General features: G+C 41.9%; 1 protein-coding gene across 1 annotated transcript in view; it reads left to right on the top strand.

Annotated features, from left to right (window-relative positions):
• TMEM255B (transmembrane protein 255B) overlaps positions 1–16,710 on the top strand; it is an 822,789-nt gene that overhangs the window by 607,892 nt on the left and 198,187 nt on the right. Inside the window, exon 5 of the mRNA XM_069204634.1 lies at positions 13,702–13,782. Within this exon, the coding sequence (XP_069060735.1) occupies positions 13,702–13,782 (81 nt within the window). The remainder of the gene's footprint in view (positions 1–13,701; positions 13,783–16,710) is intronic.

Raw genomic sequence — 16,710 nt, 5'->3', positions numbered from 1 at the left:
GTGTCATTTTGATTCCTTCCTTGACCTGTGACCTGTTGAGGAAGCATTGCTTGCTGCTGATTCATTGGTGCTAAGGGTATTTGCATTTGCTGATTAGGTACCATAGGAAACTGCTGTTGCATTGGCTGCAATTGTGTCATTTGCACACGAGGCATTTGCACCTGTTGCGGTTGCATGGGTTGTAGACCCTGCATCTGGTTCATATTGTTTTGAAAATTTGGGTTCGGACCTCTCAGTTTCGGTCCTCTCATAGTCTGAAATGCATTGACATCATTGTTTTGCTGACCTACACCTTCCTGCACCATCATTGGGCACTCCCGTTTCCAATGCCCGACAATTCCGCACGTGTGACATGGCATCACCTTCTTCATTGCCTGTATACCATTTGGAATCATAACGGTATTCAAATCTGGACCATTATTCACAAAACCTCCTCGACCTCTGCCTCTCATCTGTGGCTGAAACATAACATTTCCCTGTTGCTGCTGCTGCGGCATCTGTTGTTGAAACCCTTGCAAACCTTGTAAACCTGTCTGAGCTGCTCTGAGCTGCATCACCATCACCTTTTCCTTCAATCTTTTCTGCTTTGTCTCAATCTCATCACTGCAGTACTTTGCATAATTCAACACTTCATCGATCGACTTTGACTGCCAACAAATCAAATGCGATTTAATCATCTGGCTAATTTCGGGTCTCAGCCCTTCCACAAACCTGAACACAAAATGGAGCATGTCTTTTGGTTCAATCGTTTCCGTGCCACTGTAATTTTTAAACGCTTTCAACAACCTCTCATAATACGCGTGTATAGATTCTTTAACCTCTTGAGCGGTCCTGTCAATCCTTTGCCAATCCACATTTTTCGACGCAACCTTGGTTTTCAAGTGCTCGATCACCTTGTGGTACAAACTCATTACCATAGGTGATGGCGCACCTGTGTCCCTATCTCTCTCTGGTTCTCTCGTCGGCCAACCTACAGCCCTTTTACAATCTTCCCACAAATCAGCCGGAACCACAATTTCAAATAAGGTATTCAGGTCTTCCCAGAGACACTTCGCGAGCTTCACAAATCTATCCGTTTGTTGATACCACTCAATCGGCTTCTCTCTCAATTTGGGAAAGTCATCCGTAAAGGATTGAATATCGCACCTGTGCCATGGTACATGCACAAGTTTTCCCCCTGCTGTCTCTCTCATTGGTAACATGGTTATCAGATCGTCATTCTGTTGTTTTTTCTCACTTCGTTCTGAAGTGTTTTCCTTCTTTTTATCCTTTTTCTTGACCCACCTGCTTTCCCACTTGTCTAAACATCTCCAAACCTGTGCACTCTGCAGTATCTCTTTAAGGTGTGTTTTCATCCCTGCGGATCTCATGTGTTCAAAATCTTTTGTCTCGAAGTCTAACCTGTAACTTCTGCTCAGGTGTTTGGTCTTACCTATATCGATCTCGTTTCTGTCTGCAATTTCTTGTAACTTCTTATGTATGTTGCTCACTTCTCTTGTAATCCTAGGGCACATGTATCTTAGTTCTTCCTCTGTGTATGATTCTAATCTGTTCAAACCCATTGTTCCTTCTACCAGTTCATCTGCCTCCATCCCCAACCTTATTTTATTCAGGTATTCTTCTCCCTTCCCGCTTGATGTACTCTGTGGGGAGTTCAGGCTGTTGAACCATTGTGTCAACTGTTGCGCGTTCAGTCCCATCAATGTAGCAGTTACATCAACTGCCATCGACGGTTTCTGTAATGTTTCAGTCTGCGAGGTTAACGGTACTAATAGTGGTGGATGTGACCTTACCACGGTTGACGGAGCACAAATTGGAATTGGACTAAACTCCGACAAGGACCCAGATCCATTTGGCAGTGCCGCTTTCGGAGTTGTCTCTGGAGTGGTTTCTATGCATCTTCTCCCTGTCCCATTCTGTATCATTAACCCTTGGTCGCTGGTGCTTGAATTTGCCTGTATGTACAGTGGTACTGGTGGACCTACAGTGATAGGTAGAGATATTGCATCTGGATTCTGTCTGTTCCCCGAATTCTGTGGCATGTTAATCCCCACATTGTGGTTCATCATTGCTGGCATACCTAACTGGCTTTCTACCACTCGCACTTCTGGTGTCTGCTTTTGGGGCATCGAGAACTGTGTTGATTCAGCTTGAATCAATGTCGGTCTCTGATAGTTTTGTCCTCCCTGCGCCATTGAATCGGAAGTCATTCCCACATTATGCTCATCGCAATAGTGCCTTTGGACCTGTGGCTGATAGTTATCAGCAGGTTTCAATGTTGGCACGTCTGGGTACATCCTCTGAACCCGTGGTATTCGTGGTGAGAAAGGCATGTCAGAACTGCTCGGCCTCTGAGATCTTCTCAAATTTGGCGTCACATTACCCTGTATTGGTTCTGGAGGGGCAGTACTAATGCTTGAGCCTTTTTCGCTTTCCACATATGGTGGTGGGCGATCATTCAGTAATTGTATAATGAACTCCTCATCATCTGACTCATCTCCCCTTTTCGAGTTTCTATTGCTCTCTCCTTCCCTGGACTGACTCCTGTTTGTCTTACAGGTGGCTTTCCTTCCTTCCGTCTCCTCTTCCTCGGCAATCGCTGGAAACAATTTAATTCCCTGCAATACGTCTGATCTCCAAACCTTTTGTGTGCTGTCCCATCTAGCATCCGCTAGGGTCTTTTCTACTTTCCTTATTCTTGTCTCAAATTTCTTTTGTTGTTGATTTCTAGCTATTAGCTCCCAAATTGCCAATGCCTCAAACTGTGCTGGCCTTGGGGGTACTTTCATGTCGTATTGCGCAAACCTCAGATTTTCTAAAACCCTTAGGTTAAACGACCCGTGGATAGGGAACGCTACACTTCCATGTTTTTCTGTTAATTTGCACCATTGCTTTAGCCAAAGACACGGCGCTACACCCTTCTCTTCAATGACGATGTAAGCTGGTGTACCCTCAGGCGGTGTTTCTTCTCCTACATTTGCTTTAATATAAACATCTCCCCTCATGGCACTCTTAAATGCTTTGAAAAATTTCATCCTTCCGTCTTTTGTTTTTCTGACAATATGTAATCAATAAGTGACTTTAATTCCCGGAATACTCTTCGCTTGCCTTTCCCCTTCCAATTGCGCTTCACGGACTGCGTCCAATGCGTGCGCGACCCTTCTCACCAACCGACCTATCCCAGCGCGGCTCCTAGTGACGTCACACTCACACACTGCGGCTGACAAAGTCCTGCGGCTTGTCCTCTTTTCATTCGGCTTCACTCATAAACTAATTTCTGCAATATAACGCGAGCACTTAACCAAAAGAATAAAACAGATCTGTCGGTTTACTACAGGAAGGGTAACACAACCGCTTCAGAAACCTTAGGGATTTTTCACTAGCCTCGGCAGTTATTCCATCTTTCTCGGTTTCCCACTTTCGCAAGCAAAATTTGACCCGCAAACTTTACTCTCAACTGATCAATGAACTATTCTAGTGCACTTTAGAATTCGTCAAATCTCAAAGTCGAAGTTTTCTTTCACTCTGCAACATTCATACCGACTTGTTGACCACGCCCGATCAACCTATTAAACCGACCAGATCACAACATCAAACAAGTGTCACATACACTTTTCAACATACTCCGGAGTCTCTTGACCTCGCAGGGCCCGTCTCAACATCAACAACCACGTGGACAATTTTTCTGCTCAAAGCACCACACACATGTGATGTTCGACGACTTCCCTACTCTCACACCTTTTGGAGTAACACTCCTCTAATATCTTTTAACCCCCCTTAAAATCCTCACAAACTTCTCAATTAATCTGCGGCGATAAGCTGTGCAAGCGCGAAACCCTAACTTCACTCATACCGTCACTAGAAACGCTGAGACCGTTCTCATACCTGCATGTTCCTCATTCGCAAGCTCCGAGATCCCAGGAAAGTCATCGGGGACTTAGGGCATCATCATCTCTCCAACTTGTTTTATCAAAGAAAATTCTAACCTGACTCTGTCTATTGTTCGGATGGGGTCCCAAAGGGCTAAACCATCCTCTGCTACCATCTACTGATAACGCGTCCAGCCCTTATAAATTACCTGTACCTGGACACGTTGGAGGTCGGTGAAATCTTTTAACCGAGTCGGGCTCTCCTCATCCTCAATAGTCGAGTCACTCAAATCAATAATCAATAACCGTTGTAATTGATAATCAATACTCAATTAATAGATCAATATAATACATCAGAAATCAATAACAGTTGATATTTCTGCGCACCATGACCTTTCAGTCATGAATAACCACACCAGTTTATTAAAAGTTAGTGAATTTATTTCCCTATATTAACAAAGCTAGCACGATATATATGTGTCTCAAAACCAATTGATATATGTATATGAACATTACTAGCTGTCCATAACGGCGGAAGAAACGCAATCTACGTAAAATCTGAATAATGATACACTCTGTTATAGCAATGCAAATCACCAATGTGACTAACTGTATTTGACTAATTGCATACATTCGGTCAGCATAACAAGATTTCAATTCTTCATAATACATTGAATGAATACCTCGACTAACCTCTAATTAGCATTGGCATGTGGGACTTCATGCAAAACGAATTTAGTCAACACAAATTTGGAAAAGTTCTAGCTAGGATCCTATCAAAATAGCAGTTGGTACCTAAAAGGAAAAAAAAACACAATGCATAATACATTTATCCTTTCATATTTACCAAATACAATCAGCATTCAAGAAAAGTCTTCATCCTTCAGGTACCGGTTGATCAGCATGGGGCAAATTTCAAAGGGGCAAAGTTAAGGGCAAGCTTCCTTGCAACTGCAAGGAGAATAGGGCAAAGTTACTGCATGGGCAAGGCAGGGCAAATCAAAGTTAAAGTCTCTAGGGTGAGAATTCTTAAAGTCTCTTTCTCTCAGATAGAGAAAAGGGCATCAGGGTGTCGTCCAAAATGGAGTCTGGCATCAGGCTTCAAACTGGCATCGAGGAAAATGGCTGACTTCTCTTTGTCCGGTGGGTTTAAGTAAGAAACATTCCAAATTCTGTAAGGTCTTCCATTGGAGGGTTCATAGGTTGGCTTCAAATTGTCCAATCAAAAATTGTCTTTTACTAGCGCCCATTTATGCATACACTGTCCTTGGCGCCTTGGAACACAAATTGTATCATGGTTTGCCAATTATTTTACTATCTGTACCTTCATTGTCCGCACCTGCAGAGACTGACCTTGTATCAAAGGGGATGTAACCGGCCTAGCACGAAACCTTGGAGATAAGTGTACCAGCCAGTTTCTACTGGAAAAAATACAACTTCAAGCAAGAATATATTTCATTAATTCAAGAAAAAAAGAATCACGCAGTTAGAATTTGAAACCAAGCAACTAGGCCAAAGCCTGTACTAAATTTAAGCTAAGCAAAACAGTTTTCAAACAAGAAATCATGGCATACATTTGCGATTATGACGGATTAATACATTTTTAATACTTCATGATTAATAAAGCTCGTTTATAATGATGGCGAACTGCCCCGAGGGCACAATTTCCCTCGTACACTATTTCTTTTACTTAAAATCACACTTCAATATATATGTTGGTTACACAGTGTACATGAATATATGTCGAACCCTCTTTTTCTGCATCATCAAAAGAAAGTATTTTACTACATAATTTTACTCATTCTGAGCTACAGTCGTATTTTCAATGACCTACCTTAAACTGATTTTATTATGTTTTTTGCAACAAATTGATAACTGCTATTTGGTGCGTTTAACTTCGAACTACAAATTCCACTCTTGTTCTTCATGCCTGCAACCTTACTACCTCTTTTATGTGAGGGATCATGACACCAGGGACCAGATTTATAATATGATTGCATTGCCCTGCCATCACACAAGGTGACGCAAGGGCAACGCAATTCTTACGTCAGATTTACCAAGTAAGGCCTCATTGCATGGGACTGTGTGGCTTCGTAAATCCAGATTAGAAAAAGGCAGCACAAGTTGCTGCCTTGCATTACTCTGCACCGGGAAGGCATTTCATGGGTTGAGTGTTGGTTTTCCCACACATCCACCCATGTATCATGGCACATATCCAGATTTACCAAGACTGGTAAGCCTGAGAATGCATCAAAATTGTATGCCGTCCAGATAGAGGCCCAACGTGGAGAAATATCTTTAATTCTTCTTGCTGTTTCCTATTTCTAAGTGTGCTGCATTCGTCAGTACACATAGAAAGAGGAAAATGCCTCTAAGGATTGTTTTTGTGCAGGTAAGGACACTTTTCTGTACAAAAACAATCTTGCCTGCAACACAGGTACCCTTGCACCATGGTGCAAGGGTGGCTGCGTTGGTGCTAAGCAACACACAGTTGACCACCACAAGGAGTAAGCAGGAATGCGTCATATCTTCATAGATAAGGCACATTCCTGCCATCTCCATTTGACACAGTGCAGCAAGTTGCCTGTGTTGCGCTGTGTCAATTAGTGATAAATCAGGGCTCAAGGATTTAAGTTTTTTTGTCACAATGGTGATGCTGTGAAGATGTATTATAAGAAAATACCCACTGCCATATGTTAAATAGTTATTGCAAGTCATTTTGGAGTTCCATGACCTTATAAAGGAACATGGCATTTGGCCTAATTCTTCTATATGGTGAAAGATCTCCTTGGTGATTTGCAATATCCTTGTAATATGCAACAAAGGATACTTTATCCTATATATTTTATCCCATATATATATCACTTTATCACCCAGCTCATTGGTGTTGTGCAATTAGCTCTATTGTGTTATTGTTATCTGGCACTTGTGCAGTGCAAAATCTATTCCACCTATGCCTACTTTGAAACTTCAGATAACCTACAATTCTGATGTGCTGCCAGTCCCACCAGCCAATGACCTTACATGAAACCCACTTCATGTCCTCGTGTTATGGTTCTCATTGTTCTCTGGGTGCAAGCCATGGGCAGGATCCTTGTCAATAGCATATTATTTTTAGGTCTGGACTAGAGACCACTTTAGCTGTGTCCCACAGCTTTTGAAAATAATACATAAAGAAAATAATAATACATAAAGCAGCTTTTGTCTGCTACCTTCAAGCTATTGCTGACTGGAAGTATCATTTACATTATTGAGAAGTCCACAGGACATCATATATAAAGAAGAGCACGTGCTCAGCCCCCTTGAACTATTTTTTTGTCAAAGAATTTCATTCACATTTTTGATTATCGTAAAAGACAGACATTCTGTGAATGAAGTGCCAATCTGTCATCATGAGTGACACCATTATACCCCATTACATCTGAGTGTGCATCAGGAAGCAGAGCACAGAGAGTCTCCAGCCTCCACAAGAGCACACTATAAACAGTCACACCAAGGAGCTGCTCTGCGTGGCGGAAGCTGCATGGTTAGAGATGACAGCGCAGCAGTGGTTCACAGAGAGTGACTGCAACAGTGATATAATTTTAAAATGCTTTCACTGTTGCGGTCACACTCTGTGAGACGGGTTTTCCAAGACTGGTAAACCTGGGGATGTGTCAGAATTTGACGCCTTCTGGATGAAGGTGCAATGAGGAGAAATATCTTTATATCGAGGAAAGTGCTGAAGCTTGAGCACAGTGTTTGTGGGTCTGACCAAAGCATTCACTGGACTGACTTTGCTGAAGTTGTGTGCAGGCTTCTCAGCCCGATGGAGAGATGAGCTGACCTTACCCCTGCATTGGAGTCATGTCTCTACAGGTACTGTGGAGGAGGGCATTGTTGTCACAGTGCGGTGCCCGCCCGAAACTGGTGCTGCTGCAGGTGGTGTCAGGAATGCCTTGTTCATCCTGTTGCTGGCCATTTATCCTAGGGACCAACCCTGTACATGCCAAGACTCTGAAAAAGACCTATTTCCTTCACAAAGGGATGTTGGGATGGAGAGACGATGACTGCTTAGATATTTAAAAAAGAAAAGGAGGATACAGGGGCAGTATTACACAAAGTATTAATAATACACAAAAGGAGAGCACTGGGAGTGTTGCTAACCCACACCACCTCCCAAAGGAAACTAAATAATCACTAAAGGTGACCCCATCTGGATCTCTGTAATTATCCAGTCAGTCTAATTTCAGCACTCCCTCTGGTTCTTTTAACCAAGAGGTCGAGTCCGCCCAAGTAGTATCATCTTACTTGGGTGGGGCTAGGTGGTCAAATGATGAAGCAAGACACTATTATGTGTGTGAGACCACCTAGTCTGTAAGGGAACTCCCCCCTCCACCTGTAGAACAACACAGCACCCCCTCGCTTGGACATTTTTCAACCATGACTACCCCGCTTCAGAATCTAAAGCGACTTAACTAACATCGTTCACTGAGGGAATACCGACCCAGTTCTACCCTCAGTTTCTACTACCCCACACCTTTAGTGATTATTTAGTATTACACAAAGTACCCGGGGGTGGGGTACAACAGGCACATGCTATTGCTTTCTGTGCCCCCAGGGCACTTTGGTATTAAAGAAAGGGCTGCAGGCACCACTTCTGTCGCATCTGTGTGATCTCACTGGAGTGTCCCCGCATCTGCCTGCAGGTGTGGCCCTAGGCAAATGAGGAAATACTTTACCTTTGCTCCTGCACCACATTACAGGCACACCTGCAGAGGCAAGGGAGCAGTCAGGAGGTGCACGAATTGAGCACCACAAAGATGGGGCACACAGTCAATCTGTCCTTCTTGGAGGGCATCCCATGCAAGGAGCTAATGGGGGTCCCATTGACATCTCAGACATCCCCCACAGACAGGTGCAGTCAGACACTTCCCTCACCTGCAGAGATATCTCTTCTCCCCTTTGAAAAGTAAACTGCATTGCTGCTTGCTCTGTGGAAAACTTTCTGTCTTCTTATATAACTAGTCCACATTAACTAGTAGGTTGTCCCTCAGTCCACCTCGAATTTGCCGCCAGCCGCAGGGCAGGGTATTAACTGTAATAAGATGCATTGACCAAGTCTGTGCCTCACGCACCCATTTAAATGTCTGCTACGAGGCAGACCAAGGAAGTATGCTCTCTGGGACTCCAACACCAGAGATAAGGGGTCAGGGAGTACCTACCCTGGCCCCTTTTGGTTTTTTAAATCTTTTTTTCCTGTCCAAGATGGCTGCCAACACTTCCTTCATGCCATTTTATTAGCACTGGCCCACATCACTGTGAGTGTTAGCAATGGCTTTGTAGCATCCAAGCTACCCTCAGTGATAGGCGCTGACAGTGAAAAACATGATACTTTTGCCACTGGCCACCAAACCTATACTGCAGAGTTAGGGCCTGTGAGCTTAGAAGATCTGATGGAAACTCAACACCTTATCAAATGTTGGTTTGTCTGCACAAGGGAAGTTCCTATTTCACATTTGGGGTTATTCTCCATAGACTCCTCTACCAACTGGGGTAGCAGAATAAATATAATTATTATTACAGTATGTATGAAAGTCGGATTTTATAGGACTTTAACAGGTGCTGTCACCATACTCTTGCTGTATATAGGCCAGTAGGCCAGTTCATTAAGATGGAAAGCATCCTGAAACAGGTCTTAATGAACAAAAGTTCTATGGGAGTGTTCTATATTATAATTATGCCTCCTCCAACATAAATGTCTATCTCTTTTTTTCATTTCATCCTGCCTACATTAAATCCTTCCTCCCTGTCTTCTTTCCATCATTCCCTCGTTCCTAGCGTCCCTCTTCCCTTCATTGCCTTGGTCCATTCCTTCCTTACTCCATTCCTTGCCCTCTCCCTTCATTCCTCCCTCCCCCCTCCTGCCCTTTCTTCCTCCTCTGTTACCACTTCTCTCTCTTCTTTCATTATTCTCACCTTCCCTCTCTCCTGCTTTGTTTTCCTTCCTCTTTCCTGCCACTTTTGCTAGGTTTGCCTAAGGTCGCCAGTCTCAGTTTGATAAATGAGATATGTTTATCCAGCTGTCGAAGTTCTTGCGTAGCAGTGCATTTTTTTTTACTACATTGTTAGATTTATGTAGTTCGAACATTTCATTACTGAATAAATATGAATTATGAGGGAAATGATAAGTAGTGATTTTCAGTGCTTTTCCTGAATGCAAATGAAGTTAAAGTTTTAAAGAACTAAAAATGTATCACGTTCTTGTAAGAATGTAAGTATGCTATAAGAGCTACATATTTTTTCACAGTAACAACATTGAAACACTTTTTTTTATCTGTACGTTTCTAAAACCGGCGCATTCGTTTTTCCACAATAATCAATGCAGTGTTGTTGTTGCATTTGAACAAGACAAGGGGGGACATTTGGTGTAAGGATGCCTCGTCGTGTCTTATGTAACCGTGAGACATAAATGTGACTGGTGCAGAAGCTGCTGAGACACCAGGGTCCAGAGGGATAGGGCCCAGCCTGTCCTGCACTCGATGCAGTTTACTTAACAGGCCAGCAGGGAAACGAGAGCCCACAATGCAGGGAAGAGTTCGGGAAAGTGAATTGTGCAAAGCAGCGAGATGCAGGAGAATGGGAGACTGAGAGAATGTGGGAGAGAGTGAGGAGAAGGGAATCAAAGGAAGGCGACTAAAAGAGAACTAAAACGATGCAGCACAAAAGAAGGAGGTGAATGGCCTAGGTACAGTGCAGAATAGAAACACTGGAGAATGGAGAGGATGATAGGGAAGTGGAGCGACACAGATGGAAATGGGGGAGTGTGAAAAGTAGAAAGGAGCGAGATACAGAGAAGCAAGAGGAAGTAAAAGTGGGATATACAAGCAAGGATGTAGAGATACAGAAAGAACAGGGAACAGTTGGGGAAGTATAGCGGTACAGCAGACAGAAAAAAAGGGACAAGAGAGATGCGGGATAAAATAAGTGATGGATCCTTGGGGAATATAACTAGATGCAAGGGGGAGTGTGAAACGTGAATAATGAACGGTAGAATGGTACGGAGGAAAAGAAAGAGAGTGGGGGCTGGGGATATGCAGGAAATTTTTCAGGGGTGTAGGGGAGAGGAGAGATAGAGCGGGGCAGGAGCAGGAGCAGAACTATCATTATTGCAGGAAGTGCCGAAATGCCAGAGCCCAAGGCTGCCTGTTGCACCCCAGTTTCTACTGTTTTTTTTTTTTTACTGCCAAACCATTTTCATTCTCAGCACTAGGCCCCGTGGTAGCCTTCCATAGGCTAACCCTGGTTTAGTCCATGAATTCATTTAATCTAGCTTGAGCCCATTAAGTGCCAGTGGCCGCACTATGTGGATTGCACCAGAGCCAATAGAATTCTGTGCTAACTGATCTGACATACATACATTTCACTGGTTTCCGTGAGGTTTTACACCGACAGTTCCACCAACTGACAGATTCAAGAACAACGTTTGCACGGACTGACAAGGGCACAAATGACATTTTTCACCAGTTGATAGATGTGTATATTGGTAGAAAATCTTATCTTCAGAAGCACTATATATGCACTCGAGAAATAAAAGGGCAAAAATGCACCCTCAAATTCCTGCTTAGTGAGGGTGTTTCCTTGTGGGAAAGAGTGGCGCTCAAGGCTAAGAGGTGAATATGAGTTTTAGCATTAATTATCACACGGTGCACTCATAGAGGACCACACCCTGATCCCCAACTGTGTGGCAAGCCAAACAGATAATAAAAATGAACAAACAAGAGGCACTCGTTAAATCAGCATTTGTATAACAGATAGTGCAACAATATCTGCCGAAGTTACTGCAACTGTCCTTTGAAGTAGAACACCATGCTGTATGTCTTTAGGATGGTGTAGGATACAAACACAATAATTGAGAGGCGAGGCAGTCTTCAGTGCGATTCCAAAACTCTTGAGCTTTAATATCAGCTGTGGGGTCAGATTGGAACATCACTCATGGCAGTATTGCTGAATAACTGACTGGATTGAATTTGGACATTGATATTAAAGCTCAAGAGTTTTGGCTTGTGGTGGGGGTGGGCAGTGACAGGCAGAATGAACACTGATGGGAAGCGGGCATTGCTGGGACGATGGGCAGTGACTATAGAGGTAGACAGTCATGGCAAGGGTGCGCAGTGACAGTACAGATGGACATGGACTGGAGAGGTGGGACCTTAAGTTAAGGAAGAAGCGGACACTGTTCAGGAAAGGAGGAGCAGCTGATAAAAGCAGTGACAGGAGAGGTAGATAGTGTGTAAATCTGCACACGCAATTTTGCATTTGCCTTTGTGAATAGGACTCAATATGTTACTCAGGGGGTGGTAGAGGAGTGTGGAGGGTGCAAAGACCCTATTAATATCCAATGGGGTGTAACCAAGCATTGTATCAAGATGAACTGGTTTCTTCAGTGGTCTGATGAAAGAGTTGTATTTTTGGGTGCAAGGGAGTACGTAGCAAAGTTATATAATTAACACCTTCCACCCAAAATAACTTTACCAATCATTTATTTTTCTCACATTTTGTATTGCAAAAACCACAAATAGATATAAAGTCAAAGGTTCAAGCCTACACCATTTAATCCCTCCCTTTTGTATGTTGTTTGAGTTTGCCTGAGTCAGGTATCCCCACATATTTTTATTTTTACAAAGTCAAACCAAATAAACCCCTTCCTTTAATCCTCTTGCTAAAGGGTGGAAGAAAGTCATAAGAACAGAGACATAGACCATCCCCCATAAACCTGGTAAATGACCTACACAATGAATACATTATTTTATTTTCTTGTCACAAAGAACACCCCTAAGTCTTATAATTATTCATCAGTTCTCAAGAACTTCAAAAAAAAACGTCAAATTTTCCTTGACAAATTTTTAATTGCAACTCATTTGGTGAAGATTGTTTGGTTCTGGGATATTGTTATGAAATGAAAAAAGCCTCATTACGTAGAGCTCACAGTTTAGTTTTCATTACATATTGAAAAAATACTGTTTTGGTTTCCTATAGAACATAATGTGGTAAAGAATACAGTATATATTTTATCATCCTTTTGAACACCTGGCTAATAAAAAGAAAGTTCAGTTGGTTAATAAAAAGAAAGATATTGAATTCACATGGTTAAAAAACAGAAAGTTCTCGCTTAATGAGATGTGTTGTCTTTCAGAAAAATAATTATATATCCTGGTGCCAACATAATTTTGAAATTGCCATTAACATTTCATAATGACGTTAGGACGTTCAGATAGACCCTGGTGGGTCGTGCCGCTGCCAGCTGGATTAACGGAGGCGATGGCATTAGTGTCTAGGAGGCGATGGTATTAGTATCTATTCCCCTGACGGAGGACCACTTATCCAAAGCAGAGATCACTTCTCGTCTGGTTGAGATCACTATGTCAGCAGTGGAGTTGCTGCACTTGTAGGAGGTGGGATTGTCTTTGTGGAAAAAAAATCAGTGGCTCTGATACCTAGGGATTATTCTTCATGTACCAGTGGCCATTGATAGATTTCCTTATCCTGGACCATCGTGCCTGGTAGGGAAATATAGTGTGGTTATGGCCCTTTGGCACAACCGCCACTGCATAAAGGATTTACACTGGTGGAGCCAGCTGGTGAAAACCTTGAGCTTTGCCCACCTCTAAATGAATCATGTGACCCACATGTTTGGCATAGTGGCAACTCCACCGATCTACAAGTGACCTCAATCTGTCAAATCTTAAATGGCTCTCTCTGTCTCCTTCATCATAGTAAATAATAATTGTAGGCAATTTACTTAATATTGTCTTCTAATAGTAATCCGATTTCTTCATTTTTTTAATTTTAGGAACCCAGGCCACTGTATACAGGAAGGTGTCAATTTTATTCAAGCGGAACAGGATTCATATATGATAACTACCAGACTGAGGTATTTCAGCCATCAAATAATCAATTGTTGTGGGTTTTCTTGTTGATACAGACATAATTTGTTATTATATCACCTTGCTTGATGCAAACCTTTCAAGTATCATTTGTTAACTGTGGCGCCAGAAGTAGGGGAAATACTTGTGCAGCAGCACCACACGCTTTGGATTGCTTTTTTCCTTGCAGAATGTTGTGCATATTCTTTTTTTAAAATGTATATAGTAAATAACAGAGGCGGTTACACTTTATCGGATGACCATCCAACATATTTGATGTAGGTGCACATTGACATATATACCTAGAAACATTTAAAAAAACTATTTGGCTGTGAAGATGTGATGTCAATGTTGCATCTCCGGGTTATGCCCTTTAGTAAATCTTGATATCTAACAAATATTTAAAGTAGTAAGCATCTAGCATATTCAAATCATAATAGTCACGATCAATGCAAATGAATGCTTGCATTGTTCAGCATTCCATCCATCATCTGCTCTTTTTGCTTTTGTCACCCTAATTGGGAAGGGTATGTCCGGACGTGGGTCCCGTCCTCACTTCGTCACTGGATTCAAGCTAGCCTGGCTGATGAGGTGTGATACCCCAAAACCAGTTCCCAGGATGCTTGTTTCTAATTGAGGGAGGACCTGGCTTGGCAGTTTAGACTGGACTGTTCCCAGGAGCAACCGGGTCAAGACTAATTTGCATATGGCTGAGTCCAAACTGGGGTGGCGTGGTGAGCAAAAAACAGTGGATTAACACCAGGTCTTTGTGACTGGAGGTGAATGTTTGCATTGTTCAGCATTCTTCCATCATCTGTTCTTTTTGCTTTTGGCTGCAAAGAGATAGCATTTTGTAGGTGAACTTTATTGACAGTCTTGCTGCATTCAGGACAACATGAAGTGTTAAGATTTTGTCAGAAGTTTCCCTACCCCACCTATGTAAGAATGCCTTCATTCCAAATTATAGTTTACAAATAGATTAAAATATATTCCCAACATTAAAAGTACAAATGTTGCACTATGCTGTTTTATACTGGAATGTGAACACAAGTGATATGTTAGTTTGGGACAAAAAACTACCCAAGACATACATATTGTACTGTGTAGATGTACACAAGACTAAACAATTTGATTTACTTGTACTTTTATTTTTAATAATTTAGCTTTTTTTCAATTGAACTGGACACAATTGCAGACTCGCAATTCACTGTATTGTGGGACACCATACATTAGCACTGTGTATTATTAGCATGCAATATCACTTATCTTCACTTTTGAATATATATCTTTTACCCTTTTTACATTGGAATATTCACATTATTTTGAATAGCAGGTTATGCTAAGTTTTTATGTGTCATGCTATGTGAGCATTACTCTTTTTGAAGCAGGTAAAGGTCTGGGCAGCAGAGGGTGATTGTGGGGAGCTAAGACTCCCAGTTTCAGCATCAGCATCAGCAGCATCAGAAGTAAAGCTGGACACAGAGCAGTGGGGGCAGGTACTAAGGCCCTGCAAAATGCTTGTCATGTCTAAAAGAAAGGAAAAAAAGTATGTGGGAAACACCTCTAGAGAATGAGAAGAAAGTGCTTCTTCTAGTAATGGTTGATATTTATTTCTGTTAAGCAGGAGAAATGTCTTAGTGCACAAGACCCTGAAAATTAGTAACCTACCACTGGTCAATTGGAACACCTCACGTTTCTCATTCTACTTTCCATTGGGAAACAATGTGGATTTAATGATACATGAAAAAAACACATATTCTCCCTTTAAAGTTTTTGAAACATTAAGTGGAAAAAAAAGTAGGAATTTATAAAAGAAAACTTAAGTATAGAGTATAGAAATGACTGAGCAGAGCCTATCAAAATATATTTACTAACAAATCACAAGTTTAATACAAATTTACACTTCAAGATCCTTCAGTCACGTTGGCCACTTCCTGCTCCTTTCCACACTAACCTGTTTTTCTGCAACTCTTTCAATCGTGCAATCCACGTTTCATACCTTATACAACACCATCCTTCTATTATTCAATTTCTTGCCATTTTCCAAAATAACTGTATTTCCTAAAGCGATTTGACCTTCCTGGGAGCAGAAAATGTAGACTTTCCATTCACAATCCACTCAACATGGACAATATCACCTACATCAAACTTCCATACATTCTTAGGCATCTTTCCATCAATTCTTCTCTTACAAGCTTCCTGCTTGTTCACCAAGCATTCTGCGGTTTTAGAAAATCACATTCTACCATCTCACATTTTCCCATTCAATGTGGACACATCAGTGTAGCTGGGATGCTTCCTTCCAACAAAGTAAATGGTATTTCACCTGCCACAGAGTGCAGAGTTCTCCTGTAACTCCACAACATGTTCCTCAAGTCCCCCTTCAACTTCAAACCACTCCTCACAGATAAATGCAGACAATTATTCAACATCCTATTGAACCTTTCAACCTGACCTTTTTCTATGGGATGATACAAAACTCTTTTCTGAGAGCTGACATGGCATTAGACACAAATTGAGGACCATTATCTACCAATACTTCAGGAGGAATTCCTTCTTTCGTGAAAACGTTTTTCAGGAAATAAATAACATCCTGTGTTCTCACATCATTCATTGTCTTTACATATGGCCACATCTGAAAATTATCCCCCAAAACAATGGCAAAACTTACCTTTAATGTCTACAAAACTGTAAAACTCACAAATGTCTAGACCTGCTTTTTTCTAAGTTCCTTCTGGATATATAATAGGTGCAACAGGTGACTCTCTTACTATCAAAGATTTGTAACTGTAGAGGTAGATTACTCACTCACTCATAAATCTCTCTAGCTCTCGATCCATATTAAGCCACCAAAATTGAGCACAGGCTTTCCCTTTCATGTCGGGCATTCCACCATGGCCCATGTGGAACAATTACGTCATCCCAATGCGAAGAGA

This window comes from Pleurodeles waltl, chromosome 8 (genome assembly GCF_031143425.1).
Source record: "Pleurodeles waltl isolate 20211129_DDA chromosome 8, aPleWal1.hap1.20221129, whole genome shotgun sequence".
Taxonomy (NCBI): domain Eukaryota; kingdom Metazoa; phylum Chordata; class Amphibia; order Caudata; family Salamandridae; genus Pleurodeles; species Pleurodeles waltl.
The sequence above is the reverse complement of the archived record's forward strand: the minus strand, read 5'-3'. Positions and strand labels throughout refer to the sequence as shown.